Source organism: Lates calcarifer, linkage group LG21 (assembly GCF_001640805.2).
Source record: "Lates calcarifer isolate ASB-BC8 linkage group LG21, TLL_Latcal_v3, whole genome shotgun sequence".
In the NCBI taxonomy this organism is placed as follows: Eukaryota; Metazoa; Chordata; class Actinopteri; family Centropomidae; genus Lates; species Lates calcarifer.
The window spans coordinates 14,896,262-14,919,373 of record NC_066853.1 but is presented as its reverse complement, the minus strand read 5'-3'; the positions used below and the strand labels follow the sequence as shown (position 1 = coordinate 14,919,373).

Below are 23,112 nucleotides of genomic sequence, written 5' to 3'. Positions count from 1 at the left end.
AAACAGAGGACAAACAAAAACAGCTGGACTGCAACACTGGTTAAAGAATCCATTCTGGGATAAAGTACTGTCCCTTAAATTCTTGTTAAAAGATGTGTTTACCTACATGAAGAGTAAAGCATGAATTATGTTGCTGACTCACTGTGCAAGTGGTTAAAAAAAACACGTTCACTTAAGTACATATACTAGATCAGTGGATCAACATTTTGGGCTTGTAACCCAATGAAATAGTGTAATATACACTTGTGGCCTGTCATCTCAGGTTACAGCCTTCAGTGTTGACATAGTTCCACTTGAAGAGTGATTTCCCTTCTCAGATTGTTCAACAATATACAACAGTTTGTGGAAGCTGCTCTTTATTTGTAAAAGAAAGAAAAGACTTCAGTCATTGTCTGCTACACGTTCTAATTACATAAAGAAAATATCTGCGGAGACAAACGCAGAGAATATCCTGAATCAAACTTAGGTAGAGTCAAATTTGATTGAATTGCTTTCATATTTCATACATCTTTCACTTTTGCACTCAGAGAACAGTTGGTTTTTATATACACAGAGCGCCGATCAACAGCGCTCCTCCACTCTCCGCCCACCCCCCGTCCCCCGCACACGCTCCTCTGGATCTTTTATACAATTAATTTACATCAAATCTGTGATCCCCTTTTTTCTCCCCCATTAGCGTAGCAACTAGCTAACCAGCAAGCAGGCACACCGTCTGTCCTCTCGTACCAGTCACCCACCCGCCCTCCCCTGGCCCCCTCCAAAACTTCCGCTGAGGAACTGTATAGTGTGGAAAGATGTGTGCAACATGAAGACAACTCTTTCACATTCAGAGTAAAGGCAGCCTTGAATACGGTCAGTGAGTCAATGGCATGCCAAGCTTAAAGCAAATGGAGCCCACCACCCAGTGCGACGCTTCAGGTTCGTGGATGAAGTGTTTCTCAACTTGACAGGAAACCAATCCATTGCAAAAAACCCTAGGCACAGAATCAACTATATACTGTTTACTGACTCATACTCTAACCCCTGCACCTTAGTACAATGGAGATTGTGAAATCTTTCATCTAGTAAAAAAATTTCTTAACACAAAACTCAGAGAATATTTAGTGCTCTATCATTCCGCTTAATAGGTGTAATTTATATAATAGCTATTTATAACTCTACCTCTCAATGATAGTCAGAGATCCTTGTTTAATGCTGAAGCACTCCCACAGGTGTTCAATGTACTGTAGATTTTACATTATTATTTTCCCCAATCTTAAACCAATAATCATAAATAAATACAAACAACACACAAGGAATGTCTACTGTAAACACGGTAAAAAAGACAAAAACTAAACAGGTGTAAACGTCATTAGCATCACTACTTAGTGACAGTTAAAGAACTGTAGGGAATGGATGACTGATGATCGGATCAAGAAAGGGAAGGGACGCTCTCCTTTTCTCTTCCACTGCCTCCCCGCTGAACATCAAGCCTTCACATCCAACCACAGTATTTCCAAATACGTAACATCAAAGTTTCTCAGCACCCATAACTATCTTTACAGATTACACTGTAAAATGGATAAGGAAATCCTCTTAAGGGGGGGGGGGGTTAGACAGCAGCATCACTCGATGTCTTGGACAAGTTACAGAATAATGGGTGTGAGCTATCGCCAAACGTCATTTGGACATGGTTACCATGGTTTCTGACAGTCGTTGCACCATTGTGTTCTTGACATGTCTGTATTTGGGGGTGTATGTGAATGTTTCTCTGAAGAGTTAGACTGCAACGAGGACAAAGCTTTGCTGCTAAGTGCTTCATCTTCCGAGAGACACTTTTCTTCAAATTACATGAACTGCATCTGCAAGAAGCGTAACAGGTGATGTTAGCGAAAGGCTAAAATGTACATACAAATAACTGTTAAGTCAAGTGACCATTCGCTAAAACCCTCCTCAGAACAGCACTGTCCAGCTTAGCAAATATAATTGGATGTGATACACATACATTTTTAGTTTCAGAGTGAATTATACTTTCTGAAGATACCATTATCTCTGATATCCATCCCAAATAAAGGTCCACAATTCCAGCTAAGAAATCACAGAAAAAATTTTTCAAAATTTTCCAGTCAGTGGTTGAAATAGAGAACACTTCTGTCTATATCTGTGTCCCATTAGACAATCTGTATGAATTTCAATAGCATATCTGCCATTGTTGCCATTCTAAACTGTGTTTGTGCTGTAACAGTAACTTAATGAGACAGAGCTTAGCGAAAGGTCAATTAGTTAAATTCAACAGTGGCCACAAGGTTCAGAGAAAACAGGTTTGAGCAATATGTGATGACAGTGGAGTAACAAAGGGTCAGAGTGAGTCTGACTATGTTAAAGATGTGGTAAATCCATCAAAACAAGCAAGAAACCCAAGCAACAAAGGTCAAGCTAAAACAGGATAAATAACAAAAATACATGTAGCATCTAATCAGATGGATAAGACATCAAGTAGTAGAAGATTAAAAAAAAACAAAAGGGTATTAGCACTGGGCATGCAATGCATGCAGGTGCATCCGCAAGCAAAGAGCATGCTGTACCTAAAGAGATGCTCTACAAGAAATCCTTGAGAGAGAGGTGTGCAAACGGGTCCTGTCCAGGGGCTCGGAGAGGACTCTGGCTGGAAGGACTAGAGGCTGCGGAGGGCTATTTCAGGAAGAAATACAGGAAGTAGGAGGACCAGAGGAGAAGTCAGAGAGTCAGTACAGAGACTGAAGGAGGGATGAGATTAGTTTGGAGAAGCCTGTGATGTATGAAAGAAGGGTTAATAAAAAAAGTAGTTGTGTTTGGGGGAAAAACAGGGAGTCAGAACAAGAGAGATGATTCACAGTTTGGTCCCTTTCAGCTCGAGAGAGTGAAGGGTCCATTGTTAAAACTGTCATCATCTTCAGCAGTATTCACACTGACAACAAGGCTTACACAGTGACTAACTATGGTACACGTCACAGCACAATGGATACACCTATTTACTCAACCTGATAACTGTGCAAATAGATACTGACTTCATTGTGCATCAGCTCGGCGCAGTAGTCAGACTGCCATGCACCCACCTGAGCACTAGACACGGAGCCAAAGGGGTTAGGTGGCCTCATCACAGGCTGGGTGTACATCATGGTGGGTGGATTCATCATCCCCATAGAGCCCATTTGTGGAGGCTGCAGTGTGTTGCACAGAGATCAGAGAGGTTGCTTCAGGAATACAGTCATTCAGCTGTTTGCTTTACAGATTTAAAAATGCCACTGATAAAGCAATCCATAGCAGTTTTTTAATATCAGGTTCACTGTTCTGGAGCTTTCAGTCCTTTCAATTTAAAGTTTTCTATTTTATTTTGCTTTGGGGACTTCCTGTCCATGCTGGCATTTCGTGCCAAATAGGCAAACTCCATCTGCTGAATGAAGCTCATGTGGTGTGATCAAAAGCTCCAGATCTATTGCTTTGAGGTGAGACTATACTTCAACTGCTGCTGGGGTTTGAAGCGAAAAAACACAATGTGTAGTGTTGAGCGTCTTGAAGGTCGTTCAGTATGACCACTGAGGGGCTCCAAACTCAAAGATTTTCTGATTTTACACAAAGTGGCTAAAATTTTTTTTTTAGCAGCATATGTAATTATTGACATCTAACCATGAGCTGATCAGCAAAACAATAATGCTAAATAATCAGCTTAGTTTCAGTGATTTGAAATTAAAAAACAGCAATGAAAAAGCTTCTTATTTTTAAAAGGAAGATGAAGAATACAGACAACCTTGTGCCTGCTGCTACAATGAAATATTTATAAGCTGAGTGTGCTCAAAATAAAAACTATTGAGAATCCTCCAGTGTTTATTTTATTTATAAAGCTTAAGAGAATATTCATGACAGCAAAACAATGGCTCACTTGACCCACTTTAGATACATTTAATCAGTTCTCTAAATGATAAGGAGCAGGTAAAAAAACAAAAAACAAATGCATTTATTTAACATGACCAGGTTAATGTGGGATGTGGGACCCTACAGACCCCACATCCCACATTAATTTAGGAACCATGCACCGCATGAGCACAGAATAAAATAATTTAAATTAGCATGAAAGATCATTCTTGACCTTGACTAAATAATCCCACCTCTAGGTCCACTTGCTAGCTTCCTCTTATGCTTTCAGCTATATCACATGGTCTTCATCAGGGAACTGAATTACACAATTAGAACCACTACCGAGTTCACATGTCAACAGATCTGTCCCCAGGACAACTTAATGGGCCGTTGATGAAGACTGTGCGATAACAGTTGAAAGCTCAGGAAAAAAGCTTGGAATTGGACCTTGAGTTGGGATTGTTATGCTAGAAGTCACACACAGTAAACCTGGGGCTTCTGGGACCACTGTGTGTGTATGTACTGTACTGTACTGTAATGTAATATTGGATTCATTTTCTTACTTCAAAATAGGAGTGTACAGAGGTTAAAATCCCACTAAATATTCCACATACTATATATTTGCCATAATACTGACCATGCCATATCCCATCATGCCTGTGGGTGTGGTGGCAGGGAAGGCCATGATTGATGGTGGCTGAAAAGAGACACAAATAGGCCGGTAAGAATTTATAATACAAATGATCTAAAAACCATGTAGAAGCTATGTATAAACAGAATAACATTACAACAATCAGTTATTTGGCAAGAAAAACAAGACCAGGATATAAAGCAGAAACAGGTACAGTGAGTGAAAAGTCTGTGTGTATCACCATGGAGACGGGGTTCCAGGTCGTGGTTGGCGCTGCCTTGGGCTGCCAGTTGGTGCCGCCGGTCATCCTCTTCTCCCCTGGCTGGCTCCAGTGGATGTCACTGTAGATTAAGACACAGCTGATGTTAACACCAGCTTGTGAGTGCCCTAAATGAGAGCACAGAGCTGCAGCTGTTTCTGTACGCTGAGTGACGATTGACCACTTACTTTTTCATTGTGCCGTTTCCAATGCCGAGGTCTAAAAAGGAAATTTCAAACAGAGGGCGTTGGATGCCATTTTGTGCCTTTATGAACATGCACTTTAATTAGTGCAGCTATAAAGCAAAGCAGTATACTCACTGCCGACAAGGTTGGCCAGGGAGGAGTCAAGGTCATCTGACACCAGCTTCTCGGGCTGCTGACCGGACGGCTGGTTGGAGCCAGCAAGAGTCGGTTTCAGGATGCCTCCAGTAATATCTGACAAGACAAACGGAGCTGCTATGATTCAGCAACTAACAGAAAATGAATCGTGCGTGAACTATTTCCATAACTGAATATTCACTGTAGTCATTTTTCAAACATTAATGATAAACATTTGCTGGTTCTAGAGCAGAGAAGACATAAAACACCCACTAGCCAGTCATTTTCTGGGGCCAAATATTCATTGCTGGCTTTTTATTTTATTGGAATTGATCAGGTCAACCCCAGCAGGGTTGACATTAACTTTCAGTCAACAGCATGTTCTTGTTCTGGTAACTTGCAAGATAGGGTCACGTTGTTGCAGGTGTTTGAGCTTATCTAACATCAGGACCAGGCACAGATCACTGAAACAAATAACATACTTGGCCCGTCACAACCATAATGAGTTCCCTGGAATTTCCTCAGTCAGCCATAGCTAGAGGTGATCCATCAAAAACTGGTGCCAAATCAGTGGACTGTCCTAAAAAACTTTTTGTGTTTGTCTTATTTTTTGCTTGATTTTAATCCACAAAGTGCAATCAAGCACATCTACCTTACTTAAAAAATACAGAAACCATTGGCGCAAGAATTGTGTGTTTACTTATATGTAAACATGAAATCCTCACCATCAGAACTGACACTGTTGCTGCCTGTGGCTTTGGCTCCAAAAACGGACTCAAAGTCCACTTGGAGTCCCCCTGCTGACTGCTGCGGAGGGGCCTGTGGCGTTGAGTATCCTTTGTAAGAGATGAGAAAGAAAATGGATGAAGTTACAGAGTTACACAATGTGAAATTACTGAAAACTGACCAATGCTCAGACTTATCATTTCTGCACTGGCCCGTGTAAGTACAGAGTCCATGTATCAATCACTGCACATTTCTGCCGAACACCACAAGCTTCTCTTGAGAATAGAAAACTAGCATTGATCTACTACTGAATGTGCTTCAGTACTCTACCTCTGAATAGACCTGCTACAGTAGAGGGCTCAGAGGGGAAGGGAGCCTGGTGTGGGAGGTGCTGGGCAATGGACACTGGACCACAGAAGGAGTCTGACACGCCACAGGAAGCAGGAAGAGGAAGACAAAGAAGAGAAAGACAGGAAGAAAGAGAGCAAAAGGAGACGGTATTTCAAGGCCAGGCCAGAGAGACAGGTGGGAAACGACAGCAATACAGGCAGAAAGAAGACAGCTAACATGTGCACTTCTGTAGTCGCTAATTCTAAGTGTTTTACAACATTTTCAAAGTTGTAGAGGGATAAAATAGTGCAGAGCATTATAGCAACCCTGAGGCAGGGATTAAAGGAATAGTTTGATATATTGAGACATATACTTATTTGTTCACCTGCCAAACAAGCACACCACTTTCCTGTCTGTACAGTGACCATGAAGCTATCTAAAGCAGGGTATTTAAACTAAAACCAGCTGTGTTTAAACAATATATAAACCGCATTAGTCGAGGCAAGCTAAATAGCTGTTCACGTTACAAAATATGCATTCATAGATGCACTCCACTCTGTTGTTGGTCCATTGGTTGCAAAATCTCTTGGGCAGCTTCATCCTGTAAATGGTCGGCTATGAACTGCATGCAAAATGTATTTGTAGCTCTGTTTTTTTTTTTTTTTTAACCTTAGGATAGAGACAGGCTAGCTGTTTCCCCCTGTTTCCAGTCTTTATGCCATGCTAAGCTAAACTGAGCAGCTTCTGGCTGCAGCTTCATATTTACCGTACGGTAATGATGGTGGTATCATCTACCTCTTGGCAATAAAGCCAATAAGCATATTTCCCAAACTGTCAAACTTTTCCTTTAATATATGAGTTTATGTCCACATTTCTATCATAAATATCAAAAATAATGGCCCCTGGGGGTATTTCATAGGATCCTATGTTTGCCAGGGCTCAGGAAACATAGGCTGAGATGGTGAGCCATCATAGTACCTGAGATGGAGTGTTCTATCCGCACTGTGCGTTTGTAATTGGTTGAAACTGATGAGTTTGTGTCAATAAAGGGATTGTAACGATCTGGAGAATCAAAAATAGTGTTGGTAAAACAAGAACAGGTTTTAACTTAAAGCTCTATGGCATGTCGATATTACAATACAACACCAAACTGTTCATTAAAGAGAGGATAAAAGCTAACTGTAAAGCAACATGGGCGTATGGCCTCTACAGTTTGACATGGAGGGTCCTGGCTGATACACAGGAGGTGATATGATTTGTTTTCACTGTAAAAATAAATAATATGATCTTGATATGAACTGCAATGAGGTGCATTTTACAGAGAGACAAAACAAGATCGTTTAGACATTTGAACAGACAAATAATCAACATTCAAACTACAGCAGAACAGAAACATGCAAACTAATCATGCATATATACATATATATATATATATATATATATATATATATATGTGTGTGTGTGTGTGTGTGTGTGTGTGTGTGTGACTACAGAGAAATGAACAAGACTGACAAGACTTTTGGAGGAGAAACAAAATGAGTTGTTACCACCAAACATTTCATGACCAGATGTCCTAGAGGAAAAGCTAACACCGTCTGAAGACACGACAGGTAAGTGAGTGGCATCGACAACGAGTTTTGAGAGGAAAGGGTTGAGGTTTGGCATGGAATCATCTCCAGCTTCAGCAGAGGTGAAAGGATCTACGCAGGCAGAGGAAAGAGAGACAGAGAGAAGAGGAAGACAGAAGAGAGTGGAGAGGAAGAGGTGGGCATCAGAGTCAGACAACAACAAGAGAAGGAGAGCATGCAGAACAGGTCACCTGAGTCCAGAAAACACACAAGTTGGATTGGGGAGGGGGGGCGTTGAAGAGGGAGCTTCTTACCTGCCCACGCTGCCACTGGAAGCCCTGTTGAGCCTGACTGCATGGAGGGCTGGAAAGTCGACTGCAGGTCAAAAAGGTCACTCTCCATCTTCACTGCACTGCAGACAGAGAGAGAGAAAAAATTGCTTCTTAACACCCCCTTTTAATGTACAAGCTCAAAAAAGGCAACAGTCATGCAATATACAAAACTCTTATTTTTGTTATCAATTTAACTGCCAATTAATTTCTAAATTGAGCTAGCAATCTCTCTATACAATGTCAGGAAATAGTGAAAGGCGCCCATTTTAAATGGTCAAGATATTCAGTTTAATATACAAGGAAAAAAATACACTAAAAAAATATACAATTCATTGATTATCAAAGAGGTGCTTGGACACAGACATTAAGGGTACTTAAGTGGAAATAAATGGGAAATAACTTGAGGTGACAAAAAAAGCGTGAACTAACAATAAATGAATAAATTATATCAAACAGGAAAAGGGAAGCATTCTCCAATGTGGATACAGCAGTGGATACACTGTAAATCTGAGCAGTACCCATTTGAGCAGCTGGGTGTGGAGAAAAGGTCAATGGCTGGTGCTGTGCTGATTGTGCCCCCGGTGGTGGAGATAGGTGATGTATCAGTGGTGGCGAAGGAGGGCCTCTTGGAGAGTTCTTTAAGCCTTTGTTCCTGAATAAGTAAAGAAGTCTAGATCAAATATGCAGGCAACAAAGAAACTGCAACCATGTTTATTCAATGTATGTTTAGGATTTTTTTTACCCCCCAAATAGCACACCAACCTTCAGAGCTTTGAGTCGGGCCTGTTCCTCTTCGAGAGCTGCCTGCTTCTCCCGCTCATCCACTTTAGTGAAAGACATCCCCGTGCTGGCCAGCGATGAGACTGCATTTGACAGAGTGCTGGCCCTGCAATGGGGGGGGGGACCCACACAAGTTCACACTAGATACAGCGCAGATGAAGCTACTGCTGATCTAATAACGTTTCATACCTTCGAGCAATATAGATGGGGAAAAAAGGCAGACTCTGAGACTTGAGGAAAAGATGAGAGGAATTCAGAAATAGCAACGGGAGGATTAACGTACCTGCTGGCTGCAGTGGAGTCTTTGACCTTCTTGCCCTCTAAAGAGGCCAAGTGCTGCTCCAGAGCTTCGAGAAGGCTACTGGGAGCCTGTTGTGACAGAAAACACAGTCAGCAAGTTTCTGAGACACAGAAAATGTAGTCTGTATGGACATCAAGACCATAATGGACAGTGGTGGGCAACCAAGATAGAGCAGGAAACACTACACACCATTAAATCCTAGGTGTATACAGACAGCCAATTTATGTCTTTGATCAGGAGGTTTAATTTTGCTCCACTAAAGGTGAACTACCAGCTTTGGGCTATTAGTTACCCACCACTGATCGATGACTGCATTCCAGCCGGAAAAGCTACTCTGGATGAGACTAACATCTGTGTGGGATGACGTACTGCACCACGGCACTTTCAACAACCTGGGCGTTGTTGAATCGGCCGTGTCTAAGCACAACGGAGGGGAGGGGGGGAGGGGGCAGCCATTTTACAGTAGATGAGCTACACTGGATTTAACACCTCAATAATAATGTGACCAAAGTGAAGAGAAATTTACCACAGCGAGTGTTTTTTCCTTCAACTGTTTTTTTTTTTGTTTTTTTTTTTTTCACCACGATGTAGAAGACAGAGTCAGAGCAGAGGCATGCAAAAAGACAACACTGAGGCAAGTCACGGACATAGAAGAAGAGTGAAATGATAGTACTTACACAAACTGTGAACTAAAGTGGAAAGATAAGGGGGAAAATACAGAATATAAAGGTGGTGACAGTCAGAGGGGAATGCATTTTAGCTGCAGTTCTTGAGGGCAAAATATTGATGTGAAATTGGTCCCCACAGCACAACAGTATGTGCATCTTATTTTTAATTAGGAAACATCTAACTGTCACTGTGTGCAGATTTACTAAGTGGTTTGCAATTTTAAAAACACCTAGCGTGGACTTTACACCTTTATTTACTGTAGGAATAAGGAGAAGAAGAAGGTAAGGGTAAGAAGAGAAGGAGGAGAGACCGTAGAAGAAACAAGAAACAGGAGAAGACGACCACCTCCTCTGGCAAACATGCGCTTGAGAAGGAAATCATGCAAAGTGTCTTGTTTTTAAAAACATTTGTGCTGGATGTACTGTACTCTAGTTGGACAGAGACAACGCTGATGAAAAAGGAGCAGTTAGAGCTGGAGATAAGAGAAAGAAAGTAAGGAAAGACTTCTTATTAAAGGCAGAAAATCTTGTGTTTTCGGATTGCTGTGCTCACCTGTGAAAGGTCTGGAATGTCGCCTCGATCAATTCCCACCTGCTGTTGGAGAGAAAACAAAATTACAACTGTGTCTCTCACAGTTCACTCCACTGACCTACAGAACAGTCTCATTCACAGCAGCATCTCTGGGAAAAAAAAGACAAAAATTTGGTGTAAATTACCTCTGCTACTTTGAGGAACTCTGATATCCGGGTCATTCGGGTGAGAAACTTCTTGTAAATGTCCAAACCTTCTTTACACTGAGTTTTCTTCATGTCAAAGTATTTTTCTGTTTGGAAACAAAGAAACAGATTTAATCTAGAGTTCCAATTAACAACCGAAAACAGAATTGACCAAAAACAAAGAGAAGGCTGAAGCTGAAAGTGATCCTTGAAGATCTTACCAAGCAGGTTGATAATGCCTTCATTATAAGCAGCGAAGAGCCTGATGGAGTCTTTGAAGAGGAGCATGAAGGCTGCATTGATGACTCCATTAGTCAGCTCATTGGCATTGACCTGAGGGAAAGCAATCAGCCGAGACTTATCTTACTGCAATTTGTTGTCATAACAAAAAAAAAAAAAAAAAAAAGCCTGCATATGTGAACTCAAGATACCACATCAGAGTTTGTTTGCAGCAGCCGCAGTGTAATCTGTGCACTGGAACTGTAGAGCTACAGGAGGCTTCACCTCAAACTCACATTGAAATCGAGAAGGGCGTCCATCTGGTTCTGAATAATGGGGATAGTCTTGAGCAGCTTCTCTGTATTCATGGTCCTCATCACGCCGTCCACTCTGCGCGGACACGTGGAGAGACGGAGCAGGAGAGGGCATTGAGGGGGGAGGAAGCAAACAGTGAAGCTCTTCACACATTATAATGAACTGACTTCTGGTTTACATGGATTGTAGGGCTGCAACTAACGATTATTTTCATAACCGAATAACCTGCAAATTATTTTCTCACTTTGTAAAATGGGAAAAATTGCCATTATAATTTCCCACAGCCCAAAGTCACATCTTCAAATGTCTAGTTTAGTCTGACCAGCAGTCCAGAACCCAAAGATACTGAGTTTACTGTCATACATGACAAAGTAAAGCATTAAGTTCTCACAGATGAGAAGCTGGAACCAGCAAACGGTTGGCATACTAGCTTAAAAATGTCTAAAATGATTATTTGATAATCAACAGCTGCCTATTAATTTAAACTAATCAATTAATCGACTATTTATAACAGCTGTAATTCACCGATTTAAATCTTAAAAATCTGAACTTAAATAGAGCTGAAAATTTGACACCAAATATTTATTTAGGTCATTTATCAAGGGAAAATGATAATATTCCCTCTTGCGGGTTTCACAAAATGTGAGGATTGGCTCAAATTTACAGTTCACAGTTTCTTTAAATGAATTTCTGCCATTTTTCAGTCAAAAATATTCAATTATTAATCATTAAAAATGATTGCATATGTTGCAAACATAATCCTTTCAGTTCAGATATTGTAGAATCCAAAAGCTGTTTCCTTACCCGCGTTTTACTTTTGTGAAGTCAAAGGCAACCTGTCTGTATGACACAGCTTTCTCATTCAGGTATCGACTATACCTCCTGATAAACGTGGACATGTCATAACCTGGGGGAAAAAACATGGTAGTAGGAATGATGACTTGATTTGATTTATGATTTGAAATAATAATTTCTTTTTCAAATGGTATGTAAATTCAGAACACAATTAAACTGTTACCTTGTAACCCACTTTTATCCAAAAAATTACTGAGGTTGAAAAGTGTATTCCTTGAAGCCAAGTACTGGACGAAACGCTACAAGAGGGAGAAAATAGTTAAACACAAAAGCACTAAAGTATCAACAGTCAGCCATTAATAATCTTCTGTGAGGTTATTACATTTTTCTATAATTTCTGATACTGTTTAACCACTTTTCTGTATTGATGAAAGATCATCTATTGTACATAATGTCCACTGAGGCGTCTCACCTCGTTGCCATAGACCATGAGGTGGTGTGTGGTGATGAGTGACTTAAACACAACCACCCAGCTGGTGTTGGTGGTCCTCTCAAACAGTGAATCAGCCAGTTGGGGAATGTTGACGTTCATCTCATTGGTACAGTGGATCAAATCTGAAACAAAAAGATGAGTTCATGAGATCACGGGGTTCAGCTGATCGTTATGAGGCAGTGGATTTGTAATAATTAATATGATACTATGGTGCTATGTGGTTGGAATACAAGTTAAGCAATGCGAAGGCATCACCTTCACCTTCTGGGATCTAGGAAATTAGGATGGACATTTTGTACCATATTCTGACATTTTATAATCGATCGCTCAGGAAAGTAATCTGCTACTTAATCGCCAATGTAAATAATCATTGTATCCCCCTAAATATAGAATGTGACATACTGTAGCTTGAATGCTGCATCATTCTATTCTTAAAGGCTCAAATGACATTAAATGACTGACTCATTTTTCTCATATATCATAAATCAAATCACGTAGTTTACCTCAAATATTGTGTGAAGTACAAACAGTCATGACTAAGAATTTCACCATAAAAATTGAGGATATTGAGGTGAGATTTGTCTTTGTAGTTTCTATGTTAATATACATTTTAAACTTTAAAAAAAACCAAACAAACAAACAAAAAAAACACTTTTCATCCATGAGGACAGAGTTAGTCACAGATAACCCCCATCTCCCCATGAATTTATTGTCAAATGGGCCTCATGTTGAGCCCGGGGAGCAGACAAACACCTGCTGCTGGCTACTACTAGTTTTTGGAAGAAAAACAACCTCTGATGTGACTCATGCTCATATCCTCCACAGCAGGTCACATATGTGCAATTTGTTCAAATTGTTAACCTGTGAGCAGCGTTAACAACTCCACAGACTACTATTTTAAAGTGCTTGTTTTTCAAAGAGGGATTCAACAAAAACACAAGTGAAAATGCTGAACGGAGCTTCAAAACATCCAATCCAAATGATCTCAGGAACATCATACATCTCTCCAAATAAGCTGGAAACCTTCAGTGCAGATGGTCTGATCCATCTGATCATTCAGGCATGAATTTACCAACACTAAACCAGGGCTGAAACAATTATTCTGCAACTATTTTGATCTTTTAATTGCTCAAAACATTTATCAAACACAAATGCCAAGGACTTGCTGCTTTAATGTGAAAATGTACTGCTTTTCTGTTTTAAACATAGTTTTACACATACCTCTGTGTTTTGGACAACTGGTATTTTAAAAGTATTTAAAATAAAATACACAATTTCATATCTTATTCAGTCATTTAACAGTTTAATCTCCATAAAAACATTTAATTTTATACTAAACCTAAAAAATATGAGAGCAACTCATATAATTGTAGAATGTTAAACCCTCATGTCATTGTAAATCCCTAAAAATTGGCAAAAATACTACTGGAAAACATCAACACAACTTAACACGTTTAACGGTGATATTATATTCAAAACACTCTTAAAATACTTTGAGTAAAATGGGGCAACAGTACGTTAAATAAGATTGTTTGCTCCATAAAATTTGCATTATAAACAGAAAATAATTATCTTGTAAACAGGGATCTCAGAAACTGATGCCAGTCATTGTAATTAGTAATGTGCAACCAAATGTCCTTACAACAGACTGACACAAAGTGCAGAGCATTAAGATGTTAACCACACATGTTCTGTCCCACTTCCTCTGCTCATATGTTCATCTCACATCCATGTGCTGGTTGAATGATGTTAGTCAAAGCAGCTAGGCCCATCAGTGCTAATGACCCTGCCATTCACAGCAGTGATCAGACTGATGGGGTAATTGGGCCTCCCTTTCTGTCCTATATTTGACTTTTCAAAAGGGGGGGGGGGGGGACTCTAAGTAGGACAGGATAACCTTCCAGAGAAGAAGAAGCAGCAGTAGCAGCAGCAGTTAGCATGGGTGGCTGAACTGCCCAGAGAAGACGACGACGGAGAGGACATGAGCAAGGGGGAGGAGGAGGAGGAATATGGGGGAGGAGGATGAACTGACAGCACTGTCACGTTATAGTCAGCCTGCTAAATATTCACATTGGCTTACATTAATGACTTCTTATTGAATCAATTCATGAGACGCTTATGAATTCATGTAGCAGCCCTGACAAGGCGTGATATTGCTAAACTGTGGGTTAGTCACCATGAACACAGTGACACTTTTTACTTTTTGAGCATCGTTTGACATCTGTGGCTGTGGACTGGCCATGGCTATTAATCCTTGTGCCTCTCAACTCTTTGACATTGTCATATTTGTATTTTTAGATCATTTTTACGTTTGAAAAATGACTTGTTCCAAAACCAAAGTAATGAACCGTGTTTCACTGTAATGCATCATCATAAAAATCTCTTTACACATGAGTTTAAAAAAAAAACCCATCAAAACTCAATATAAAGACTACTGTGAAATGCTATGATCATACAATCAAAAATATGACCATTGAGTTTCTATACATTTCAGGACTTTCAACTCTTTATTCTGCACAGCAGTGACCCCTCAGATCTGAAAACCAAACACTGTGAAAAGTTCCACAGTCCAGGCTTCAGACAAAGGGCCATCATGCTTTCACTGTTTTAGCTCCAACACTGTGGAACAAACTCCCCCTCAGTATGAGATCAGCTGAGTCAGTGCCACATTTTAAAAAAGCTTTTTAAAACCCACTTGTATAGACTGGCAATTTCAGAACCTTTTTTATAATATCTACTCTATAGATTCCTTCCATACTTTATCTTAATGTACTGTACTTTCTGTGCACCAGTGAGGCACCCTGTAACTCTGGTTTTGAAAGGCACTCCTCCCTCTACTTCTCCTATCCTTACTTTCTAATAGTATATAATAGTATCATTATAATACTAAATTATCCCCCAGCTGCACTTAGCATGCATAAAGCGGGGTATCAAACCTCAATACTCCTTTGGTTCTGAGCAAAGATGTGCATAGCACTGATTATCAGAAACTGTCACGAACCAAAAGTTAAAAATCAAATCATAATTTTATTTCTTCTGATTTCCCATATTGCAATACAAGATCGGTCTCAGTTTCAGAATCACTATACTCTTAGAACTGAATAGTTTCATGTTTCATACTGATAGTTGAAACATGCACAACAAGCATTTTAAAGACTTAATCAAATGATTAATCCACTTTATCTTATTTATAGTCTGTGCCCAAAATATTCACCACAAGTACCCACTAGTGCAGGTGAAGACAATTTGTAATGTTTCTTCAACAAATTATCATGATGAGTCTGGAGCCTGAATCACAACATGCAGATTCAGCTAGCACCTTTTTCCTGGACTGTTACTGAACTCTTACGATGATTCTTCAGTAAACCACTTTCACTGTGGTCATCATGAATTTGCAATATATGATAGCAAAGCAAAAACCTTTAGCAGAGCTGCAACAATTAGTCAATTGACAGAGAATTTATCTATAACCATTCTGATAATCAAAACCTTCTTTAAATCATTTTTAAAGCAAATAATACATTTTTTATTTTTACTGTTTCCAGCGTTTCAAATATGAGGGTTTTATGCCTTATCTGTTATAAATGATAATGATGATAGGATATTATTGGAAGATTAACTCATAATGAAAAATCTTTAGTTGCAGCCCAGATTCTTTTTGTGAAACTAGGGCACCTCAGTCCCGGTCGTTCGCCATCTGCTTCCCTTCATTTCCAATACTGTCATCTCTAGAATAAAATGCACATAATCCCCCACAAAATATACCATGTTATAATACAAAAATAATTGCTTCTATTGTGTCAGAATGAGACACAGATAACAATGAACCAGAAAAAGAATCCATCTGAACTTATAAAACAAACTTGCTGCTGCGTTTGCCTCCTCCTGGCCAGCCTCCCTTATGTTTCAATAAAAAACAATAGGTCACTGTGTAATTATCTAGGAGGTTGTAGGCTGTGTGCACAGAGACACACGTCAGTCACGTTGGATTTCCGGCTGGGTTGTAATGAGCCAGCGGGGTGTCACTGTGCCAACTTTCACTCATCTCACCTCCGGGGAGTCGGCCGTAGCAGCACAACAGGTGTGGAGCCTGAAACTTTCAACACTGAGCCAAAGATATTCACATCCCATTTTTGCTATACCTCATCCCACAGATCATCATAATGAGTGTGGAGCCTGAAGATACAGTGTACACCTTTTTTCCTGATGATGCAGGGCCTTCATTCACTTTCATTACTACCATTATGCATTTCCAAGTGCAGATCGATGTGTAGAAAATCTACCACTGCATCTCAAAGCACTGACAGACACTGACTATGAGTGCATCAGACGAGGATTTAAGCTCTTATGCTTACGTCAGGGTATAGATGTAGCAGCCTGTTTCATTGCTCTGAGCACTCCTCGGCTACAGACTGTGATTTTTTTTGGTCTGACTCTGAAGCATCATGACCCCAACCAGGAGAAACAGCAGCAGGCGTCACATTACTCCAACACTTCACTCTAGTGTAGGAACTCAGCTGAGACAGACACTTGTCCTGCTGCAGGTGCAACCAATCAAGATGGGAGATGAAACTGGACTGCAAGCATTCCTGGGAATGTTGATTCAGGGCCTTGTTAGTACAGAGGCCCATTAGCTCACACTGGTTTCTTTTAAAGGTTTTCCAGTCAAACAGCCTACATATTTATCCTGAATTGCTGCTATGTAGGCTGAACACTCGAGCTATGAGTCAGTGGCTAAATACGAGAAGCAGCAAAGACAAGAGAGCGGATTGAACAAAACCACACAGTAGAGACAAGCTAGTTTGACAGCAACTGAAGGCAAAAAATTACATTAAAATGAATTAATAAGCATTCATAAAGGCTGGTACATCTTTAAAACACTCTTAATTATGTATAGCACTATGTCAACAAGGCCTGTCCTTGGTGTTTAAACAATATAATCTCCCAGACATGGGAAAGCAGTAGCATTTAGCCTATCCCAAGGCTTTGAGGCCTTGTAGCTCCACCACCGCCATAACTCAGCCTGTGTAGCGGTGTTTCATTGAGAAGAGCCAGCCGTGATTTAACTTGAACACTCGTGTGCTTGTTTAGAGATACTCACAATCCAAATGTTTCTTTTTCGGGCCCATTATTTCGTGAGTGGTGGCCTTGCAAACTGTTTTCGACACGGCGGATCCCGTTACACTGTGCTGGGCTGCAGTTATCCTGTCCGTAATGCTCTGCCCCGACATCTTCACTCACTCAATGCAACAAAAGACTTTAAAAAAATGTTAGTTTCGCCTCCGTTTATCTTCGGATATGAGCTTCCAGCAAAAAATAAAATAAAACCTCCACCTCCTCCGCAACCTTGCCGGACCCCCCCTTTCTTTCCCACCTTGGTGGAAAAAAAAATCAAAACTAGGCTATGGCAGACGCGGACCAGGGGAGGGCGGAATAAAGAGAAGCGGAATCTAACAACAATTAAAAAATGTTAATTTGTTTCTTTCTTGTTGCGCCGCTCGCTTCCGTACGAATTCATTCAGATTTCGGGGATGCCGTGATGGCAGAGTCCACTCGCTGACTCATCCGACCCGGGTCTCTGTCTCGCTCTCATCCCGATGTGGCACACCGGATCCCTGCGTCTCCTCTCCTCGCCTGCCTCCGCTGCTCCGCCAGTCGCCGTCGCCGCCGCTCCGCCAGTCGTCGCCACCGTTCCTCCTCCTCCCACTACTCCTTCTGCTTCTGCCGCCGCTGCCCGGCTTTAAAGCGCTACGAAAGAGAAAAAGACCACTGAGGTGGGGAAATGGCGGGCCTCCATTTAGCTCAGCTCCGAGGGGGGGGGGAAAGGGCTAAAAACACCGCCCTACAGACCCTGAATCAGATAGTAGCTGCGCCGCCGCTAGCTTCCGCTGTGGCGCAGGTGCATACCAACTGACCGCAGTCCAGCTGAGGGGAGAAAAATGCACAAATGCTCAATCACGAGAGGCCTGGATGAGAGGATGAAGCCTGTATTGATTGAGGAGTGGACACAGTGAAAAGCAGGCTGCTACAGGCCTAACAGAGTGAAGAATGAACACGACTTTTGGGATGTTTTTGTCTTTGATGCTCTGATTCTCAACCGCACATTTTGTACTGGGGGAACTATTTTTGTGGTGAATTTATACAGACTTTATTTTTCTTTGTAGCATCTCAAATCTCACTGTCACAAGTTGTGTCTTTTCAAAGTATTACATTTTTACAACTAAGAAAGAAATATCTATAAACTGATATGTTTATGGCCTCAGAGCTTATATACCTTGAAGTGTTCAAAGGATAAATTCACCCTGACCAAGTCTGGTTTACCAGCAGGACAGAGTGGGCCCAGGGCGTCTACAGATAAATGCTCTAATCATTTGTAGATCGGTGGCATGTTAAAATCTACTTCTCAGGTCGCAACTAATTTGATTTGACTAAACAATCCCAACTCAAGGTCCACTTACAAGTTTTTTCCCCCGAGTTTTCAACTGCTGTCACACAGTCTTCATCAGCACATGGAGTCTGTTTGTCATGGAGATGCATCTGCTGAAATGCAAACTCAGAGTCATGATTTCATGTAATTTTTGCAACTCAATTCACTGAGGAGCATGTGACACAGTTGAAAACATGATAGAAATGTAGTAAATTGACCCACAAGAATGAGCTTTCACACAGAAAAATGTCCAACAGTCATTTAGAATACAGGCGGCCATTTTTGAAACAACTGAACCCAAACTTGATGAGGCCTTTTTAGTGCAATATGGATGGTTACAGTTCTACGGATACAGTATATTTAGACTTCCTCTGCACACAAGTCTATAATATATAGTCAAATACAGAAATATTAACATAGGCTTTACCGTAATATAGTATCCTTCCGAAATATATGTATAGAATCCAGACATAGCTCTTTGAAACAACTAAACCAAAACTCCCTCACAGAGACATTTTGGTCTAAATGGGAAAATGGAAAGACACATTTGTTTTGTTTTAAAGTTCTGAGACTTCTGAGACACTTTGTAGTGAAATTCAATGTGGCACACACACACACACACAGAGAGAGAGAGACAGGATGTGCTACCTGAATAGTGTTTCAAAAAAGAAATATAAAGGATAAAATTTAAGATAAATGATGCATACATGATTCTGTATCTATAAATATATAGCGAGCTGTGTCAGGTTTGCTTACTAAAGACAACATTTTAATGTTGTCACTGATTGAGTTGGAAGGAATTTTAATTATTTGATAAAGTCTTGGGCAGTTTAATCTAAAACAATGTATCATATTTTATAAACTTGTTATATGTTTTGTTTGTAAAATCCTAATTTGTAAAGTAACTGGTAACTACAGCTGTAAATTAAGTATAGCGAAGTAAAAAGTACAATATTTCCCCTGAGTTCCCCACTGAAATGTAGTAGAGTAGAAGTAGCATGAAATGAGTAAAATTCAGTAAAAAGTACAATATCAGTCCAATCAAATGCGTCCAACTTAATGCTTAAGAATTTGAAGCAAAAATAAAAGTAAAAATGTTAAACATGAAAAATTTAAACACACACATCCATAAAACATAAAACAACTGGAAACAAATCTCAGTCGAGACAAAGACCACAGGGGGGCAGCACAATACCATGATTATCTCCAAACATGCCAGTCTACCACAGTCATCATGTACGCATTTGGTATCAGCCCAAATTATGATCCTCCTGTGTTCTAATGAAGCTGACTCTGAGTTTTTGACTTGTTACTGTGATAATCCTCCACACTAAAGTTAAATCTGAAGCAAAATCATCTGGTTCTTCTTGTTGTTTTTCACCACAATATAAAACACAGGCTTTATTTTACTGCCTCTACTGACAAAAAACCAAACTCAGTTTTAAACCGCAGCTGCCAACAATGTATTGTGTACTGTGTTCTTTACCGTCCCATCTATTATTTTCAAGCTGCAACACACAGACACACGGATCATGGCCTGATTCTTGAGTCTTACAAACAGTAAAAACTAAAGAGTTAATTTGAGTTTTCATTCATCTGCACAAAGAAAGAAATCTGACTTAATCTGTATCTTGGATTTTTCAGTCCAGCTGTATGCATGGGGTGATATAAACAAAAATAGCTCCAGTTTCCTCAGAGTTCTATCCTTGACAAGGTCATACTATTGAAAAGCAATCCTCCTCACATGTTTTTCTCTTAGTACAGGGTTGGGTTTCATACATAAACAATACGCGAGTCTGTTGTTTTCCCTTCTCACCTGGGAATTTTCACAGGTTTTTCAGCCCGTCAAAAGGCACAGACAGAGGACCCCTGTAAACATATATTCACTTTAAAAACTCAGCTAGTTCATTTATTTTCAATTTCAGAAGAGATCACCTTGAGAAACTCTTTTCTTTTAACAACCTGCATGAGTAGCGCCTTATCAATCAAATTCTTATAGCTACTGTTTTCTGGGTTTTTCAAGTTCATGTGCACCACTTTAGTTTGCACTACAAATATCATCTGTGGCAACAAATCAGATCAAACAATGTCTCTACCCACTTCCATTATAAATTTGCCCCTCTGCTGTGGTAGAAAAAAAAAGACAAGGCTTCTGGCTTTTGGAAACATTACTCACTGAGGATCAAATCGCAGCAGGGCCTTTGATGATGGCTTCAATTTCCCACCTGTGTTAAAACTGGAGCGTCAGATTACAACCACACTCTCACAGGTTTTGTGATGCAGCCCAGATTGTGTGATTTAGATGTCTGTTTGTTGAGTCTGGATGTTTCAGGTTGATCAGATAGAGACAGCTATATCAGGCAGATCTAAGTGCGGCGGTTGGTCCTGTGCCATTAAAAGTCTCTGAGCACAACGACCTGCGGGAAACATTCACAAAACTCCCGAGAGCTGAACAGACACTCGTGGTGTTATGGTGTAGGATTAAGAAACTTTTCCTGCAACATTACAGGTGGGGTAGATGGGGCCCAGCATAAGGTGAAATAGGTGGCTTCTTGTGCATTTTTCTTATCATTATAATGCCAAATTAAGGGTATGTATGATGAAAACTATTATGAAGACAATCAGCAGGATACACTGTTTGGACCTGTTGTCTTACCTTACATCTTGAAGAAAGTCATGTGACTGAAACACAAGCACAGACGTAGAGCTCATGGTTATGTGTTGGCTAAATAGGTCATCTGCTGGGTGGGATTTGTAAAATAAGCAGGATGGTAATGGGTTCAGCATATGTATTCATTTCATGTGTATGTGGCCATCTGATCCTGTTTGCTCTGAATGGCACTTGTCTGCTTGTAAGAGCTTCATATTTGATTTCAGCCCTATACCTCATCAGAGGGGCAGGTGAGCGGGAGTGAATGACAGACACCTGCAGCCAGGTGTGTTTCTCAGGGCTCTGCAGGACCAGCAAGTGCCTGCGCGGCCTCAAGTCCGGATCTGAGACTCACACGTGAGGCCAACTAGCCAGGATGATTCATACCAGTGACTCATGGGTGATGTGTTAGGTGAGGGGTAACTGTGACATGGGCGGGGAGGGAACAAAAACCCCAGCATATAATGTTCCTATGTGGTCATACACAAATATGTACTCTGCATGTATAGAATATTACAGATAGTTTTCCCTGATAGACAGAAATGATGTGAATCCAGCTAAAACATGTTGGTTTTACTAATTAAATGTGGTTAGATTTAGTTGGATTTTTGACCCTTGAGTTTTGTTGACATAACTTTCCCATGGTTTGCATTCCCATGATCATCACTCTATAAATAAATGTACATTAAAAATAATGGTAATTACAAAATCAACCAATATTTTCCTTCAAGTATGTTTTCTGATAATCCTTCTTTTTGCCACAAACTGGGTCTGTGCATTTGATGAAAGCGACAAAATGCAGTAATGACCATGAAGCATTTTTGTTACACCAAGTAAGAAAATACCTCATGTTTTATATGATGTGTGCTTGAAGAAATACACTATATATTCATTTAAACTCATTCACAGACAATGACAATGTATCATATATTACCCTGCAGTGACAGTATCACTGGTGTTGTGGGTCAATAGATGCCATACAGGCCAAGCGAGGAGAAACAGGGAGTTACCCCAGAAAGGTCTAATCCCCGTTAAGACGTCTGATGAACAAACTTGTATTAAAAGTCACTTTTTGTTGCACATTTCTGATATGTGTCATCTGTGTAGTTTAAAGTTTACATGCAAATCTCATGAAATTAGACAAAGTCATTAAGTGTGAATCTGATAAAACAATGTTAAGTATGTGAAAGAACCCCAAACAGAAGATTAGAGTCAAGCTTCAGGGCCTGCACTGGGCCAGATTTACCTTGTAGGTGTCCCCTGTGGCTCTAGAACAGCTACTGAATGGATCTTTGTGGTGAAACTGTTGCATCAACTACATGAATACAGGTTGCACTCAATAAAAACAGGCAGTGTAAAACTATTTGCTGCTATTTATTCTGTCTTTATGTTGAGGGAAGGACTCCAAAGGGAAGTAAAAATAATATCCAACAATAGAAAATAAGTTAGTGGTTATATCATCAGTCATCAACAACTGCAAACTAGACTTTTATCGATTGAAACTACCAGTCAAGTTAAACAGAAAGAGAGTTTTCAGCTATTTCTTCTTGGTGCTCATGATTTTCTCATTATTTTTTAAGAGAAGGTTTTACTTAAAAACAGTATTTTAAAGGGAAAATCTGCCACTGATCTGTATCTTTCTTATCATTGACAAATTCCATGAAAAACCTAAGGAGCAACCATGAACTGATCCCACATGCACCATCCT

General features: G+C 40.2%; 1 protein-coding gene across 6 annotated transcripts; it reads right to left on the bottom strand.

The window, feature by feature from the left end:
- Positions 1-339: 339 nt before the first annotated feature.
- picalmb (phosphatidylinositol binding clathrin assembly protein b) lies at positions 340-18,309 on the bottom strand. Of its 6 annotated transcripts, XM_018700400.2 has the most exons (23): positions 17,429-18,309; positions 12,307-12,449; positions 12,058-12,133; positions 11,844-11,946; positions 11,021-11,114; positions 10,727-10,838; positions 10,506-10,612; positions 10,342-10,383; positions 9,103-9,188; positions 8,802-8,925; positions 8,558-8,691; positions 8,022-8,119; positions 7,687-7,839; positions 7,118-7,201; positions 6,140-6,232; positions 5,809-5,919; positions 5,084-5,200; positions 4,952-4,982; positions 4,746-4,845; positions 4,511-4,570; positions 3,075-3,179; positions 2,565-2,670; positions 340-1,841 (listed from the first exon to the last, which is right to left on the bottom strand). In XM_018700400.2, the coding sequence occupies exons 1-22, from the start codon at positions 17,556-17,558 to the stop codon at positions 2,578-2,580; spliced, it is 2,196 nt and encodes a 731-aa protein (XP_018555916.1). In that variant the 5' UTR covers positions 17,559-18,309; the 3' UTR covers positions 340-1,841; positions 2,565-2,577. The 6 variants fall into 6 exon arrangements, with proteins under 6 accessions (XP_018555916.1, XP_050921330.1, XP_050921331.1 ...); XM_051065373.1 differs by lacking the exon at positions 2,565-2,670 and having other exon boundaries at positions 17,429-18,302; XM_051065374.1 differs by lacking the exon at positions 7,118-7,201 and having other exon boundaries at positions 17,429-18,297.
- Between the last annotated feature and the right edge of the window lie 4,803 nt (positions 18,310-23,112).